Genomic DNA, 18,068 nt, shown 5'->3' with positions numbered 1-18,068 from the left:
CAATCGATTTCAGAATTAGGTGGTTGCTGGCCAATGCAGGCAAGTAGGTTACTTACAGCAACTTTCTTCAACCTTGGGTCCCCAATGTTGATGGACTAGAACTCCTGTCACCCCTGATATTGGCTAAACTGGCTGAGGATGATGGGACTTGTAGTAAGAAAAAAATCTGGGGCCCCAAGGCTGAAGAATGCTGACTTAGAGGGTAGGCTTCTGCACGCAGCAGCGAGAAAGTTTATAGGCTGCTTATTTGACCCAACACAATGTCAAGTGCCAAGAGGATTTTTTTTTTAAATCTAAATTATTTGGGGAACTTGACAGTTTTAAGTTTTGACAACTTGTGTTTTCTAAAAATGTGTATGTTTACCTCATTCTTTTTATTGTCTTGTTTTTTGTGAGTTAAATTGTAATGACCGTTTGCTATAAACGATAAAAATCTGCCTCCACATTTAATGCAGACCTGTGTCCTTTTCTGCCTTGTTTTTTTGGTGACTACCCTAATCATAAGGCCATCTCATTGCCCCACTCACCCGCCCACCCTATGCTGTCAACTCTGGCTGACAGAGGCTGTCCTGGGACTCAGGCAGAGAAGGGTCTTGCAGGCTTCCCACAAGAGCGGCAGGACTGGATGATATTCCATCACTCCCAGAGAGAATCGTATGGGGGGGAAATCAGTGGGGGTCACCAAGAGCAGCCGTCCCTAAAAAAAAAATAGACTGGGCCTATGGATCCCCTCCTGCAACGTCATGATGCCAAAATATTGTTGTTCCCCCAAGCCCCCCCTTTTATATACAGTATTTTAAAATGTTTAAAAATTACTAGCAGTGGTGGCCCCCAAATTATGGAATGATCTTCTTGACGAGGTGTGCCTGGCACCAACACTGTTATCTTTTCAGCGCCAGGTCAAGATTTGCCTCTTCTCTCAGGCATTTTAGCATGTGTTTTTAAATTGCTTTTTAAATTGTGTTTTAATTTTTTTAAAAAAAAAAATGTGTTTTTAAATTTATATATTTGTTTTTAATGTTTTTAATTGCTGTAAACTGCCCAGAGAGCTTCGGCTATGGGGCGGTATATAAATGTAATAAATAAATAAATAGGTTCACCTGTTATGAACTTTAAACCAAGATTCCTTCCCCTCCCTCCTGAGAAACAGAGACAAAAGCATCAGCTGCAGTTTCTGAATCTATTTATTAAGAGGATGAGAAGATTCCTAGCCTTGGGCACTGAGCAAAGCCCAAAGTGATAAGGTAGATGCTGTCAACCATCACTTGCTCTTCTGATGAATCTCCTTTGGTCACCTGTGAGACAAGCAGGTTCTGAAATGAACATATCAAGTTGCCTTCATCAGATCACGTGTTCATCCTAACCTGGAGCTCTCCAGACCTTTTGGGCTACAACTACCATCAGCCTCAGCCGCATTGGCCAACGATAAGGAGTTGTGGGAGCTATAGTCCAAAGCATCTGAAGAGCAACAGAGGTTGGTGAAAGCTGAAAATGTACACATTTTTGGCAAGAAATTTATCCTAATATAATGCTTTTTTGTATGTTATCGGTCCCAGGCTGTGGTCTGAAGGCACATAAGGCCAGCTCCAGGTCTGGCCAGTGCCTGGATGGGAGACCGCCTGGGAACCATATGTAAGTCACCTTGGGTTTCTAGCATGGAAAGAAAGGCGGGGTATAAATGTAATAAACAAATAATAAATAAATTTTCACAAGATACTCATTTTGTGCACACTTTCCCCTAATACATGCATTCTTGTAAACATTGCTTGGACTGCATCACAGAATTCAGATAACTGCGGATTTTGAAGACTGGCTGTGTTTCAGTTCTCATGTTATTTCTGAAAGTATGAATTTGATAAATTCAGCTTTAAATGTGAATTGAATCTAATGTCTCCCCCAGCCCAGCCCAGGACCGCAGAAGGTACATTGGACTAGCGAATGCAGTGACAAAGGTGTTCCCAAACCAGTCCCGCTTCTGAAGCTGTTACTTTAGGCCTTTACCCTAAACTGAATCAGTGCTTAAAAAAAACTCACCTACTCCGTTGTCTCTATGCAGGCCACTGTGAAAACAAAACAAACATGATTATTGCACCTGTCAAATTACAGGCAATTCAATGACGAGATACAAAGCGGTGAAAAGACCTTTGCATATTGCTTCATTTTCAAATATGCCAGGTGCTTCCAGAGCTTAATCCTGCCCAGAAGGCAGAATTTGTACACTCAGGTCCAGAAGAACCTCCCCAGCCAGTCACACAAACTTTATTGCAATCCAAGCCATAAGCCTTATGCAAATACATATACAGATATAAACAATATATTAAGAGTATGTCAGCAATATATTAAAACAGAAAAGGCAGGATACGCCTATAAAACTGTTAACCAAGGATAAAAAGCTCCCTCAGTTTTTGTGCGGCAATCGCAAAATTAGCGACCGCGAGGGAAACTGATCTAGAGTAGTCCGATAGAAGTATAATTACCTTAACCTCGTCAGGGTAAGATACTATTGGTTCTAAAAGTGTTTTTAAGAATTTTTTTCTAGGTTGTTCATAGAGAGGACAGTGTAGTAAATAATGATCAATTTCGTCTACAGCAGTACAGCCGTATGAACATTGACGTGAAGCCAGAGGGATGCCTTTATACCTGCCATCTAGAAAGGCCGAGGGCATAGCTTGGAATCGGAGAGCTGTAAAAGCTCTTCTGATTTTAACTCTATCCAGAGTATCAAGATAGTTGGACATAAAGTGGTTTAGTTTAAAGCGTGGGTACCAACGAGAGTAGGGGGCCGTCATGATATAAGCTCGATCTTGGCTAGCATCATTCTCAAAAATTAAGTTACGAAGGGCTAATCTGTTTAAATTCAGTACATCAGGCTGGGAGAGATCGTATTTTGCCAGTAACTTTAGATATTCAGAGGCCAAACCCTCGATTTGCATTTGTTCCAACCAGCATTGTTTCACCAGAGCTGAATCCTCCATTTTAAGGATTCTCTGCCAATATCTTAAATTGGCCAGGTCAATACGAGCTGCAATCGATGGTAGTCCCATTTCAGCTCTTAAATGAGCTGCTGGCGTCCCCATTGGTAAAGCTAATACTAGTCTCATAAATGCATTTTGAGTTGACTCTAGTTGGCTACTAGCTGAGAGGCCCCACAGTTCTGAACCATACAAGATCTTTGGTATTACTTTAGATTTGAGTATTTTAACCATAGGAAGAACTAATTGGCCTCCCTGCGAAACAGAAAACCTTCTGGTCAGGCCTAGGATTTGAGTTCCAGCAAGTGACATGGCTTTAATTTGCGCTGCCCAGGAGAGGTTGTTGGACAGGTGTATTCCAAGATATTTAAATGATGCGACCTGTTCAATTGGGGACCCATTTAATAACCAGATATTCTTAGCTTTAGAGAATTTGCCGCAAACCATAATCTTAGATTTTGTGTGGTTGATCTTTAATTTCTGTACTCGGCAATATTCATCTAATTTATTGAGCATTCGTTTAAGACCGATTTCATTCAAGGAGCACATGGCCACGTCGTCCGCATATAAAAGGATAGGAACCTTTTTATTGCCTACTGAGGGAGGAAAAAAGGAGGTCGAAGATACTGCCTCAGCAAGGTCATTTATAAAGAAGTTAAATAGAAAGGGGGCCAGTAGGCACCCTTGTTTAACTCCCCTGGATACTGGAATTTTGTTTGATAGGGCGCCATTGAAACCAAGTTGTACTTGAATGTTATTTGATTGATATAAAGCCCTAATCAGCCAGAGCAATCTGCGGTCAATATTCGATTGGGCTAATGTTTGCCATAAAAGGCCTCTGTCCACTGTATCAAATGCCAAAGAAAAATCGACAAATGCTATGTATAGAGATGGGCAGATTTTTTTCTTTGTTTTTTTTAATAAATGATACAAAATAAAGGCCTGGTCAATTGTGTTCCGTTTTGTTCTGAAGCCTGCTTGGGCCTCATGTATAATTGAGTCTGCTTGCTCCCAATCATTTAATTTATTTAGGAGGAAGCGACTGTATATCTTTGCTGTTACGTCTAGAAGACTTATCGGACGATAGTTTGATGGGTTAGTGGGGTCCCCTTTTTTAAAAATCAGAACCACTATGCTTGTATGCCATCCCTTCGGGATGCATCCTGTATTATTGATATTGGTAAAGAGGGCCGCAAGGAGGGGAGCCCACCAGGCGATATCCTGAAGCAGGAAATCAAGAGGTGGCATATCCTCCCCAGGAGCTTTTCCAGTTTTCATGGAATGCACTAGCCTCTCGATCTCGTCAGTGGTAATTTTAGGCCATAATGTGAGGTTTTCAAGCTCATTCGATATGTCCACAGTTTGTATGGAAAAGGAGCTACCAAAAATTAAACTAAAATGTGCTATCCATTCCTCTTGCATAATTGGGGGCAAGGCTGTATAGTTCTTTGGTTTGAACTGCCCCTGTAAAAGGCTCCAAAATTCTTTCTCGTGTCCCAAACGTGCAGCTTTATCCAAAGACCTCCAATTTGCTTGATAAAAAGCGAGTTTTTTGGCCTTTAGAAGGGATTTATAAGCTCTCCTCTGAAGTGTGAGCTGTTGGAAATTATCAGATTGATTGTTAGCTCTGAAGATTTTAATTTGCCTGATTAATTGTTTCTTTGACCTCCTGCACTCATCATCAAACCACGATTTGGGTTGAAATGTATCCGATGTCATAGTTATGGCTGTAATTCTGGGGCAAAGTTCATCAATTAATTTATCATAAATTCTAATAGGATTCTGGGAATTTGTTATGGCTAGCTGTTGTAAATAAGGAAATGGATATGTTAGTAGTATGGAATGGGGCTTATTCCCAACCGATTGTGTCCATTTACGTCGTCTATACCTATGCATAGATTCTATAGCTGCAGTTTTTTTAAAGTTAGCACTATTTTTAGAGTAAGGTATTAGAGTTAGGCTTAGTGGGAGATGATCACTTTCAGGTCTCGATAGTATATTAAGATCTTTTACTCTATTTATTATGTTATGTGTACCTAAAAAGTAATCAACTAAACTGGCCCCTTGACTTGCTAGGTAAGTAAATGATCCTTTGGATGTGTCTAAAGGAGAACCATTTAGACAAATCAAATCAAATTTTTGAATTAGTTGCAAAAATGCTATACCATGTTTGTTGATTACAGGGTCCTGAACAGATGTATTCAATAATGGTAGATGCCCTGGGAGTTCATTGGTTGAGTCATCAACCAGTGAGTTATTTTTTCCCATCCTAGCATTAAAGTCCCCTCCTAAGAGGAGTTCATATGATGGGTATCTGGATAGAAGTTCATCAAAAAATAGTTCCAAGTTCCGCCAAGGGGGATCCTGGGGTACTGCATTATATGGCAAAATGTAGTTATTGACACAGATAAAGTTTGGCAAGCCAGGAATTCTCATTCCCAAGGCTAAAGATGTCTCCGGAGTCATCACTTTTAAATCTATTATTTGGACCGGAAGCTGGGTATCTATTAATGTGGCCAAACCACCTCTTCCTCGGCCTTTCAGAGCAGTTTTAGTGGCAGGTTTTAGCCATGATTTATAACCCTCGAACGAAAAGGAGTCCTCAGATGTAAGCCAAGTTTCTTGTAAGAGGATGATATCAAATGAGTGTAGAAACTGTAATAGGGCGCTGTCAGCTGTCTTGCTCTTCCATCCTGCAATATTCCAGGAAATTATTCATAAGGAGGAGTTCGCCCCAGGGATGTTTAAAGTTTTATATCCTTCTACACATCTAGTATTGTTAATGGAGCTCAGTAAGTTAACTGGTGAATTAAACTGAAGTCAAGAATATAGGGTGATAACATTGATTTCTGGGGTAAGTACACTAACATTCGAAATGACTCTAAATGTATGAGTTGGCTTGCAGGGAGAAGTGACTTCTTTCCTCCATGAGCTATTTGGGGTTCCCAGTTCTTCGGGTTGCAACATATGCATCTCACGCATCTCAAGCCCAGAGGCTGGCGGTGCCCAGCCAGTCCAGATGGATCTGTCTGCAGTGAAGGAGAGGCACTCTGCTTATCCCCAGGGACTTGCTTCTCCATTATCAGTTCAGCTCTCACAGCGCTTGACACTGAAAACTGTGTGAAGGATCAGACCTGGGTGGGGTCAAAATTGTGTCAAAACTCAGAAGATCGCCTGCCAAAACTTTAGTTTTGGTAAGAGTAATGCTGTTCCTTCTGTGGCGGGAAGGGCCAGAGGCAAAAGTAGACAGGTCAGAGGGCGGGACTCCTTACTTGTGTACCATAGGCCTACATTCCAGTCATGCATAAGTCAGGGGTTTGTACACACACACAAACACACACACACAGATCTCCAAGCGCCATCCAGGCAAGCACGATGAATTAACACCATTCAAGTACAAAACCACTTGAGGGGGGTGCAGAGGAGGACGTGGGAGTGGTGCAGCCGAGGAAGAGTCCTGAGGGCCAGACAGACAAGTCTGCAGGGCTGGGTTTGGCCCTTGGGCTTGAGGTTCCCCCACACACACCTTAGATGAGCTATTAGAGCCTTGGCCAACCAGATGCCCTCCAAACGTTTGGGACTACAACTCCCATCAGACCAGGCAGCATGGCCAATGGTCAAGGACGAAAGGAGCTGCAGTCCAGCAACATCTGGAAGGTGCCAAATTGGAGAAGGCAGGTCTATTATTTAATATATTTCAGTGTAACTTTCTTTAACCTTCTTTAACCTGGGCATGCAATAGTAGCTTCTCTTATGTCTTACCTTCGTTTGGCAGGATTATTGTCTGCTCCTCCGTCAATCCCTGTTCCTTCACAGCAGCGTTAAATCTCTCCACAGTCTCTGGTGCCACAGAGCGAGCCCTGCCTGTAAAAAAATAATTAACAGGTATGGACCTGAGTCCTTTGTGCTTTTCATACTTCCCACCACTAGAGGGCAGGATTTTGTGCAAGAAGAAAAAGTTCAAAACTTGGGCATCACAAATGTGAACCAAAGCTTTTGACCAAGCCTTCAAAAGCAGAGCTTGGAAAAGTTACTTTTTTGAACTACAACTCCCATCATCCCCAGCCAGCATGGCTACTGGATGGGCTGATGGGAGTTGTAGTTCAAAAAAGTAACTTTTCCAAGCTCTGCCGAAAGGGAATGATAGGGGCACATATTTGGAACATGTCTAGTTTTAAAATTGCAAAGGAAAGTGTGATAAATTAGCATGTTAAATTAGAAGCAAATTGATGTGCTGATTGGGTCCATGAAGTGATTGGTATGAAGAAGATCCTCCAGTAGGAATGTTCATTTCTTTTGAGAAATTGTGAGTGCAAAGGCTGAAGCATAATCCCAGCAGAGCCACTCTCATTCACCCTCTGTACCCACGTGCTGTCATAGCGCTGGTCTGTGCATGACAGTGACTGAGGTAGGGATGGAGTTCACTTGCAGGTGGCTACGGTTTGTTCGTTTTCCATTATCTTTTGCTTTTACTGTTTTGATTTTTTTTTCCTCCGGAAAACATTATTGTTAACATTTTTTCTACCAATGGTCTGTTTGTTTTTGTATTCAAATGTAAACGAGGCAGGTCATTTCCCATCAACTAGGTCCCTGGTCACAGGCTAATCGCCCCACCCTCCCCCCGTAATTAAGGCTTGTGCAAATCATTTTTTTTAACTATGTGATGTAATCTTGAAATTTGAAAACTGAACCAATTGCTGAGTTCTTATCTTTACATTTAGCCTGTTTGAAGTTAACCGACCCAAAATTGTGGGGAGGTAGTAAAGTGTATTGGTTCTAACTTAGGAGCTTTATAAAGAAAACTGAAGTCATTCTGAATAATGCAAGTTTCATGTAGTGTTCTTGTATCTCAAATCATCATACATTAATATCATTAAGCAGTGGGAGAGAACTTGGTGCTTCACACTTTGCACTGCTGCCTCTTTGCTCCTTCCCTTCAAGGGCTCACCATGAACTCCTGAGCAATGCATACTCAGAAGTAAGTCCCACTGAGTTCAATGCCTCTTGTCTGCCTTCTGCCTCTTTCACTCCCTCCTCACTTTGGGAGGGTGGCAGAGAGAGAGAGAGACTGGCAGTGACTGTATGCATAAAAATGAATAGATTAGTGAACATAACATCCAAGAATGCATTGTGTTAGGAGAAAATGCTTGCAAAAATGTGTGCATTAGTCAAAACTCCATAGAGTCTTTATTAGGAGAAATGCACCCTAAAATGCTGAAGTGTTGTTTTTTTAAAGGACGTTTCTGCAGAACTGAATTTAAGATTGGGAAAATGTGAACCTGAGAGAACCACAATGAACAGATCCTTCCATCCTTATCTGTGGGTTGGTGCTCCCACCCAAAGCAGGCTACGCAAACGGAGGGTGAATGAGCTCTGCTTCTTTGGAATAATTTGAAGAATCAGGAGAGCAGGACAGCCAGGAGTGCTGCCCACCAAATCCCTGAGTAATGTTGGAACAATCTGCACATTGGCCTGGCTGCCATTTTTCTATTCCCTATCTTGCCTGCCTGGAACTGCCTCTATGGGGGCGGTTCCACCTGTCTGCATCTGAGGGAGAGGCGAGATAGCGAGGTCTCCTCCATCGGCCAGCCTGGAAGCAACAGCCATGTGACTCCTCCCCTCCCAGAGACTGCCCAGATTTACTTATATTCCTCCTCTCTCCTAGATATTATTTAGACATTTAGGGCCTTTATATCCTGCCTTTCTTCCTTCATGGGAAGTGCACTCGGAATCCCCAGGTGGTCTCCCATGCAGGTACTGAACAGACCCAAACCTGATTCATTTCAACTGAGAGGCTTCATTATGTGTCCTTGGACCTGGGACTGGCACATTGATGAGACTGGGTAAGCCACTCATTTTGGATTGTATAAATGACCTTAAGTGCATTCGCTGAAAAGTGATATATAAATGGAGCAAATAATCAAACATTGTCTCCCCCCCCAGCCTGTCCCCCCCTTTCCTCCTGGAAGGCCTCGTTGATACCTACCATACATCGTCAACACCTTGGCTTTTTCTTTTCCGTTCTTTTTTACTATGATGTTGACGATGGCATAGTTTTCAGAATCCGTTTCCACCGTCTCTACAACTTTCTCACCCCACTCTGGAGAAAAGAGCAAAGAAAGCCAACCAGAATTAATTGTGGATATTTTTGTCACTGCAGAGCAGACTGGCACCAAAGCAGAATTGTCCCTCTCAGGGGCCGTTCTCCCTCTGAGAGAGAGGTGAGATAGGCAGGGCCCCTCCATCGGCTGGTTGGCCCTCCTCTCTTCCACCTGGCTATCGTAGCACAAGCGGGGAGGCTTTTCCTTCCAAACATGTTCGGGGAAGGTGGTAGGGAGAGATTGCCCAGTCACACTGGGAAGCTCGGCGAGAGGTTTGTGTTCAAGGGGACCAGAGGACAGTCTTCACTCTGAAGACATCTGGATATTTTTTAAGTGCTCAAGGCACTGGAACTGCCCTGCTCTATGCCAGGGGAGGTTGGCCTATGGTGGCGCTACGGAAGTTGTTGGACGCCAGCACCCACCAATGCCTCAAGGGTGATGATGGGAGAGGTAGTCTTCTTAACAGCATCAGGAAGCCCAGTAGTTAGGCACCCGTGCTCAGCACCCACACAGTGACAGTGTAGTCTTTGTTACACTTATTGAACAGCATTACGTGATGATTGCATTTATTTCTTCTTATTTAAAATATGTATGGTCTCCATTGCAAGCAATATCAGAGCAGGGTGCATAAATAGATAGATACAGATATACGTACAATGTCTATTTCTCATTTGACAACCAGCAGGGTAAAACATAATGACAACAGACTCAGACAGTGGTGCCACATTTCAGAGGGGATGGAATTCCACCACCACCAAGAAGGCCCTCATAGTAGGTGTAGTGGCCATTTTGTCAAGAGGATTCGAACTCTGGTCTCCCAGGTCATAGTCCAACACTCTAACCACTACACCACACTGGCTCTCGATGAAATTATACCTTATCAATTTCTGGGAAAGCTTTTGGAATAGATGGTGAGCCAGGAAGAGGCAAGAAAAACCTGTAACTAGATTGGAGCTTTTCCAGACAAACTTTGTCTTTCATGGACAGATGCCAGAACATTGACAATGAAATCACAATTTTTAAGGCTTTCTGATTTTTTAGTGTCACTCAGGGGGAGGGAACCTGTGGCCCTCCACATACTGTTGGACTCCAACTCCCATGAGCCTCAGTCAGCATGGCCAGTTGCCAGGGATGATGGGAGTTGGGAGCCCAACAGCATCTGGATGGCCCTCACAGGCTCCCATCCCTAGAGTACCTTTTGAACTGGAGATTATAGTGGTGATTGTACATGGGGCCTTCTGCATGCAAAGCAGATGCTGAACCACTGAGCAAAGCCCCCCAACACACTGTTGTGCACCAGGGGGCCAGCTTGTCCAGCCAGACAGAAGGGTCAAACAGTTAAAAAGGGGGTCTACTCATACAGACCACATTTGTGGGCGAATTTTCCATCTTCCTGTTTTGTAAAGACCAGCTCCATCTTCTTGCAGCCGTGGGGCCTGCCAAATGAGAGGAGGACAAACATCACTAGGTCACAAGGAGGCCAGCTTCAGGCCAGGATGCATCTCAAGTAAAATGAGGCCCTGACAGTGTGCACTTAACTCCTCTGATGAGAGGCATCAAGCCCCAGATTCTATTGAGGTTCCCTTTGAACTGTTGAGAATGAGGACAATGTGGCTTTTCTGAAAAAAAACCAATGAAGTCTTGTGGCACCTTCAGGCTAACTAATTTATTATGGTATAGGCCAGCCTTCCCCAGCCAAGGGCTCTCCAGATGTTTTGAACTATAGCTCCCATCAGCCCCCGCCAGCACATGGGCTAGCATTAAGCTTTCATGGACTACATCAACTGTAGACCACAAAAGCTTTTGCCTTGATAAAAAACGTCTGTCTTTAAGGAGCCACAAGGTTTTCTGTGGGTTTTGCTGCAAAAGGGACTCATGCAGCTGGTACCTCTCTGGAAGGTATTTTATGGTACATCTTTAACTGGCAGAACAATTGCCCTCTTTGCTTTTTGAGTCAGTGCAATACGGACTCCTGCAGGTTGAAAGAATACAGTGAAAAACTGATGGAGCACAAATTTCCACAATGCACAATTGTGGGAGGTCAGGATGGTATTCCAAGGGATGAGGAAGGGGCGCTACAAGTATGCACACTGGGCCCCTAATTTAGCAAAATTAGAGGGCAACCTTAAAATTGGAAGATCCATTCAAAGTGGAAGTTGGTATGTTTGGGGGCCTATTTTTGCCTCACTGTGTAGGCGGTCAGGCCTTGGCTATAGATGAAACTTGTCTGCCTAAAATTGATTAGAGATAAGGAAATTCTGCTAGCTCAGATTTGATTGGGGTGAGGGTAATCAAATCTCTATTTCCCTAATTCAGACATTTTGCAACATTCCTCAAATATGGGTGCTGTTAGATTAAGGCATTTCAGAATAAGTGGTACAATGCATTGAACTTTGCTGGTTGATACATTAACAGCATTGCCATGACACTGGGGGCTCGTCTACACGGTGGCTTACTGTGTGTTTGATGCTACTCACATCTCCTTTAAATTAGTATGGTTCACATTAAGTTACCAGCAAACAGAAGCTATCATGCAGTTTCCCCCCTGTAAATCCATATTAACCCAATCCACTGATAATACAAAAGGGGGGGAGGGAATCCTTGTCGGCTTTGCTTCCCTCCTCCATATAGGAGGTTTGCTTCACTGTTTTTAGGTGGGTGTGTTAATCATTCACCTCTCCACACTCACTATCTCATCCTCCCTTCTTTCATTTTGTTTCCTGTGGGCTGACAAGCAACTTCCAGCTGCTCTCATCAATTCTTCTGGCCTTTTTTATGTTGCTTTTATTTTTTGTGCCTTTATTTTTTTCCCGTAACTTGTGCACAAAAGTGTAACACTGCTCGAACAAAGATTTGTATTTCATCTATCCTACCAACCATAGGCAGGGAAAACACAGATATTCGCACTTCTGTTTTGTTTTTTTAAAGGAACCTACTGCAGCTGGTAGAAAAGACTGAGCATGCTCAGTCACCTAGCAACCAGAGAGAATGGAAATGTATAATTAGAGGGTGGGGCCACAAGGAAACAGTGAGACTAATCCTTCCCAGAGGAACACCTATTTGTGTGAATGGGAAAAAACAATTGGCAGCTAACATTGAGCAGGAACTTTGGATAGCGCAAATCAATAACGAAGGTAAAAGCAGTGTATTTGCTATGAAGAAATGCTCCCATGTAGATGAGCCCTGGGTTATATTCAGTCTTAGTCCTACTCAAATAGTAGACCCATTGAAATTAATGGACATGACTAACTTCGATTCATTTATTTAAATGAGTCTACTGTGAATAAAACAACCTAATGTAACAGATCTGAAGATGTAGGGTTGCTTCCAATGTTGTTCCTACTCAGAGTAGACTCATTGAAATTAATAGACCCAAGTTAGTCAATTTCAACAGGTCTACTCTGAGTAGGAACAGCATTGGATAAGAACATAAGAACATACAACCCAATGATTTTACTTTTTCATAAGCCTCTCTAAAATTAAAATAGGAAAAACTCCACGTTTGGAAGTTTTGATTCAGTATTTCTACCAGCTTCTCCATACAGTTTCATAGAATTTCAACCACACCCCAGGCCTCCCGTAGGACACACTTCGGGCATCCAAAGGTCACACTTTCAAAGTGAACCATGAATGGATGGACAGAACAAACTGGGCTACTTACGTGGGAAAACTGGTAGCTATTTTGATATCTCCAGCTTCTGTTTTACTCACATTGGCGACCATAATCTTCATATTGTCCTTATGTTTCAACATTCTCTGGCAGTTAGTTGCTATACCATGAACATGCCAGGTTCCAAGGACCTGAAGAAAAAATGAAGTGTTAGGGACTGAGGCCAGCATTTTGGGGGGAAGGGCAGGAGAAACTGGGGGTCCAGGCTGAAATTCACCAACACAACGTCCCAACTGATACAAGAGGGTTCCAACACTGGGACTTGCGTCAGGGTCACTGGTCATTCAGTTATCAGACTGGTGAAAATAATTTGTACAGGTACTTAGTCTCCTGACAACATTAAGAACATAAGAAGATCCTGCTGGATCAAGTCAGTGGCCAACAAGATGCTCATAGGAAGCCCCTCTTCTATATCTACTCCTATGAGATTTATATTTATTTTGTATCCAGAAATTCAACTATATTCTCTTAATATTATTTTTAAGTTTTTACAAGATATAGAAAGGTCTGTTAACACCAAGGCCACATCATCTGCAGATTTTTAACTGATGTAATCCATATTGAATTCCATTCATTCCTGGATTTTGCCTTACCAGGCCAAGTTCAAGGTTCTGATTTTTGGTGTACAAAGAAGCCCTGTGCAGCCTGGGACCAGGATACCTGAAAGACCATCTTACCCCTTATATACCCAGTTTACTGCTCTCTGCAGGTGAGGGCCTCCTGCAGATACCATCTTATCAGGAGGTCCGTTCCACACAACATAGGAAGCAGACCTTTAGTGTGGTGGCACCTACCCTGTGGAACTCCCTCCCCTTAAATATTAGACAGGTGGCATCTCTGTTATCTTTTCGGCGCCTATTGAAGACCTTCCTCTTTCAACAGGCCTTTTAAGTTGAGACTTTATCCAAGTCTGTGTTTGTGTTGGAATTGCTTTTTAAGATGTTTTTAAAGCTTTTAAAAAAGATGTTTTTAAAGATATTTTGTTTTAATATATTTTAAAATCTGTTTTATGATGTTTTCGGGCATTTTTAATGTTTGTGTTTGCTGTCCTGGACTCCTTCTGGGAGAAAGGGTGGGATATAGATTTAAATAATAACATTAACACTGAAATGGCAAAAAGTTCTATAGCAAGAGGAAATAAAATTGGCGACAATTGAAAGCTTTGACTTTTCTCCCTTTGCAGCTGAAATCTATTTGAAAGTATGCCATTCACAGACACTTGGGCTGATGTTTACCATAAAGCAGTTGAATCCTCTGCTTGAAATTTGGTGCTATATTAAATTTGTTTATTTCTCCAAAGAGACAGGGCCACTCAAGCCTCTTTTTTTAAATTAATTGCTTGCCACAGTGACTTAGAAATAGAGTCCAAAACCCAGCCACTGCACCACCCTTTCCCAACTCAGTATACAGTAGGGATGAGTAAAACATTCAATTCAGTTACATTTAAAGCCAAATATATCAAATTCACATATCTGAAACAACTTGAGAACCAAAGCACAGTCATCCTTCAAAATTTGCACTTAGCTAAATTTTATAATGCAGTTCTCCAACTAAGCAATATTTGCAAAAATGCGTATGTCAGGGGAAAGTGTGCATAAAATATATTAGTAATATATTATATATTATTTTCACTCATAAATATATCACAAAAAGAAATGACATCAGGAAACATTGCTTGCAAAAATATTTATGTTAGTCAAAACTGCATACAAAAATGTGTTTAGTAGGAGAAATTCTCACTAAAATGCTGCAGAATTTTCATGAGGACTTTTTAAAAAAATTACAAACTGTGGAAAACCAAATTTAAGATTGGAAAGATGAGAAGCAGAGAGAACTGAAATTCACAGATCCTTACATCCCTAGTATACAGTGATAGGCAGTGTGGTGTAGAGGTTAGAGTATTGGACTGGGACCTGGCAGGCCAGGGTTCAAAGCCCTGCTCAGCCATGAAACTCACTTAGGCCAGTCTTAGGCCAGTCACTGTCTCTCTGCCTAATCTACCTCACAGGGCTGTTGTCAGGTTAAAATTCAAAGGGGAGGACCATGTTTGCATGGCACCTTGAGCTCCTTGGAGGAAAGGTGGAGTATAAATGTAATAAATAAGTAAACAGCCAGCTGATCCTAATAATCTGCGTGTTTCAAAAACATATTGTTATAGGATTGTGGGGATGGGATGAATGATAATCCTGTCCCTGTAAAACATACAGGCAGTTTATGTTGGAAAGATCTGCTAAACTAGTTGAACCAGTTCCTTTAATAAACTGATGGGACTAGCCAGGTCTGTAACATGTGAAAGGATTTGGCCAAGAGAGCAATGTGTTGCCATAGTAACTAGGGCATCTTTCCCCCCTCACCTGGCTGGGGCAGAAGGTAGATTTTGAGTTAGTCTGAGGTAAAGCTAGGAAGTGGGGAAAACACAAAGAGGCTTGCCTGGTCTCTGGGGGAACCAAGATCTGTTGGACTATTAACACTGAGAACCCCTCCATCTTATGCTCAGGGTGTGTATATGTGTAAATAAACCATATCTACTAAAGACATCACAGGCTCCGCTGACCTTCATTCTAAGGAAACCAAACCCTGAGTAAGTGTAGAAACCCCGGAAGTCTCTCACCGCTCGGTGACTGAGGTGCACCCAACAATATTCATTATTATACTTCTCAAGCACCCTTCCTTCCCATGGGACCCCAGGATGAGTAAAACATAGCAACACTTAGAACACAGCTAAAACGGAATACCAAAAAAATAAAGCACTTCAACAGCAGGTGGTAAAATACCACAAGAACATAAGAAAAGCCTGCTGGATCAGGCCAGTGGCCCATCTAGCCCAGTGTCCTGTTCTCACAGGGGCCAACCAGATGCCCATTATGGGAAACCCACAAGCAGGACCTGAGTGCAAGAGCAGCACTCTCCCCTCCTGTGGTTTCCAGCAACTGGCGTTCAGAGGCAACCATGGAGGCATAGCATGGCCATCATGGCTAGTAGCCTTTGATACAGTTATCCTCCATGAATAAATCCAATCCTCTTTTAAACCCATCCAAGCTGGTGGCCATAACTGCCTCTTGTGAGAGTGAGTTCCATAGCTTAACCATATGCTGTATGAAGAAATCCTTTCTTTCATCTGTCTAGTAGCATTCAGCTGCCTCCGATGTCCACAAATGCTAGTGTTATGAGAGAGAGAGTAAAAAAAACTTCTCTATCCATTTTTTCATGCCATACATAATTGTATACACTTCTATCATGTCTCCTCTGACTCGCCTTTTCTCTAAACTAAAAAGCCCCAAATGCTGCAACCTTTCCTCATAAGGGAGTCGCTCCATCCCCATGATCATTCTGGTTGCCCTCTTCTGAACCTTTTCCAACTCTATAATATCCTTTTTGAGGTGAAGTGACCAGAACTGTACACAGTGTCCCAAATGCAGCCACACCGTAGATTTATATAATGGCATTATAGTATTGGCGGTTTTATTTTTGACACTTTTCCTAATGATCCCTAGCATGGAATTTCCTTTTTTCACAGCTGCTGCATACTGGGTCAAACATCTTCATTGAGATATCCACTACAACCCCAATGTCTCATTCCTGGTCAGCACACATGAGCATATATGTTAAATTAAGGGTTTTTTGCTCCATCATGCACTTTACACTTGTTTACATTGAATTGCATTTGTCATTTTACTACCCACTCACACAGTTTGCAGAGGTCCTTTTTGGAGCTCTTTACAATTCTTTTTTTATTTTAACAACGCTGAACAATTTAATACCTACAGCAAACTTGGCCACCTCATTGCACAGCCCTAACTCTAAACCATTTATGAACAAGTTAAAAAGCACAGGTACCAATATCGACATTTGGGGGACTCCACTTTCTACAGCCCCAATTCACCTTCCTTTCTAATTACCTGTGTGAACAGACGCGTCCTTAGCTGAGGTCAGAAAATCCACCAGTGAAGGAGACATCCACATCTCCCCATGGAGAGATTTCCACAGCCAGGGCCCTGAGCCACCACACAAGAGGCATTGCCTCTTTGCAGGATCGCAAGAAGGTCCTCCCCTGCAGAACTCGAGGCTTGGCAGATACGGGAGGAGGAGGAGAGGCATTCTGTCAAGTACCAGGGCCCTAAATTCTCCGTGCTGAAGTTACCTCCTTGAATTGGGCCCCCAGCACCTTATACCCTTCGGTGTGGGTGTGGGTGCATTGCATTTTTAGTTTCTGTAGAGAAAGGTGATCACAATATGAAAGCAAAACTGGATGACTTGCACAATTAAGAAACGGACCCCAAATGAGAGATTGCCTCTCATTACTCACCAAATTGGGCAGCAAGAGAAGAATGGAGTTGATATTTCAGATTAAATTAGCAACCAGAAACACTATTGCACTTAATGAAAGGAAAGTGAGAAACCTTCAGAAGAGAAGACAAGTATTTCGGAAACCCACTGGCATGGGGGGGTAGGTAGCAAATTAAGAGCACCAAATCCCTTTCTACATCCAGCCTAGATTTCTTACCTTTTCATGGTCCACATTATCATATAAAGCATGGACAGCACAGAGGAGGGCAAGACCCAGCCCAATCAGCCAGACCTTCATCTTGAGGTTTTGCTTTCTTCCTTCTCAACAAGAGACTATTTGGAGACTCTGGAAGAAGGTTGGTTCGGGCTTCATGGGGGCCCTGCTTTTATAGAGCTTTGCCATACCCCCTTTGCCCCACCCTCCAGCTTCTAAAGGCCTCTCTGGCCCACAAGCCACGTTTCCAGCTGCAGAGATAACAAGATTATTATTGGCATGAGGAGGGTTGCCTCAAAGGACCATTTGATGGTTGACCTCACATAGCACAAAGAGCCATTGCAGGTTGCCATTTGCATTGGCCCAGGACCCAATGGGCATTTGGCCTGGAATCAGCCAGCAAAGGTCTCGCTCCTCTTATCTAAAGCAGGGGAAGAAGAGTTTGGGAGAGGAAGAGACAAGCTCACTGTGTTCCTTGGAAAGCAAAACAATACTGATAACATCAGCTGCTTTCGCTATTATTTACTCCCCACCCATTTGCAAAGGGGCACAAGAGAAAATCGCAAAGACAGAGTCATGAGACTGAGACTGGGTTACTGCCACATCAGCAGGGATGACGACAAGGCACAGCCTCTTACAGGGTCTGAGAGACCAGGTGGACCACAGGAAGGAACTTCTCCCTAGTTGCCCAGGACAAAGAACCAAGCCTGCTCCGGAAACACAGAACATCAGAGGAGCCCTCTGTCATGGCCTCAGCAGGAATACTTTGCTTTGGGTTCGAACCCTTAAAACATGAATACCATGAGGGACAGATTGGTATTAAC

The 18,068-nt window shown here is 42.8% G+C and overlaps 2 protein-coding genes across 2 annotated transcripts in view; both read right to left on the bottom strand.

Annotated features, from left to right (window-relative positions):
* LOC133373811 (lipocalin-like) overlaps window positions 1–18,068 on the bottom strand; it is a 390,232-nt gene that overhangs the window by 255,176 nt on the left and 116,988 nt on the right. The window lies entirely within an intron of this gene.
* LOC133373907 (lipocalin-like) lies at window positions 1,203–17,312 on the bottom strand. Its single transcript, XM_061604286.1, has 7 exons — window positions 17,248–17,312; window positions 12,735–12,874; window positions 10,439–10,509; window positions 8,959–9,072; window positions 6,735–6,836; window positions 2,035–2,060; window positions 1,203–1,295 (listed from the first exon to the last, which is right to left on the bottom strand). The coding sequence occupies exons 2-6, from the start codon at window positions 12,824–12,826 to the stop codon at window positions 2,035–2,037; spliced, it is 405 nt and encodes a 134-aa protein (XP_061460270.1). The 5' UTR covers window positions 12,827–12,874; window positions 17,248–17,312; the 3' UTR covers window positions 1,203–1,295.

Source organism: Rhineura floridana, chromosome 20, assembly GCF_030035675.1.
Source record: "Rhineura floridana isolate rRhiFlo1 chromosome 20, rRhiFlo1.hap2, whole genome shotgun sequence".
Taxonomy (NCBI): Eukaryota; Metazoa; Chordata; class Lepidosauria; order Squamata; family Rhineuridae; genus Rhineura; species Rhineura floridana.
The sequence above is the reverse complement of the archived record's forward strand: the minus strand, read 5'-3'. Positions and strand labels throughout refer to the sequence as shown.

Excerpts from the sequence above, each read along its gene's own strand:
- LOC133373907 (XM_061604286.1), bottom strand. The coding sequence starts at position 12,826 with ATGTTGAAACATAAGGACAATATGAAGATTATGGTCGCCAATGTGAGT. Across the intron at positions 10,510-12,734 it reads ATAGCTACCAGTTTTCCCAC|GCCCCACGGCTGCAAGAAGA; the intron begins GTAAGTAGCCCA and ends CTCATTTGGCAG. Across the intron at positions 9,073-10,438 it reads AAAATTCGCCCACAAATGTG|AGTGGGGTGAGAAAGTTGTA; the intron begins GTCTGTATGAGT and ends TCTTTTCTCCAG.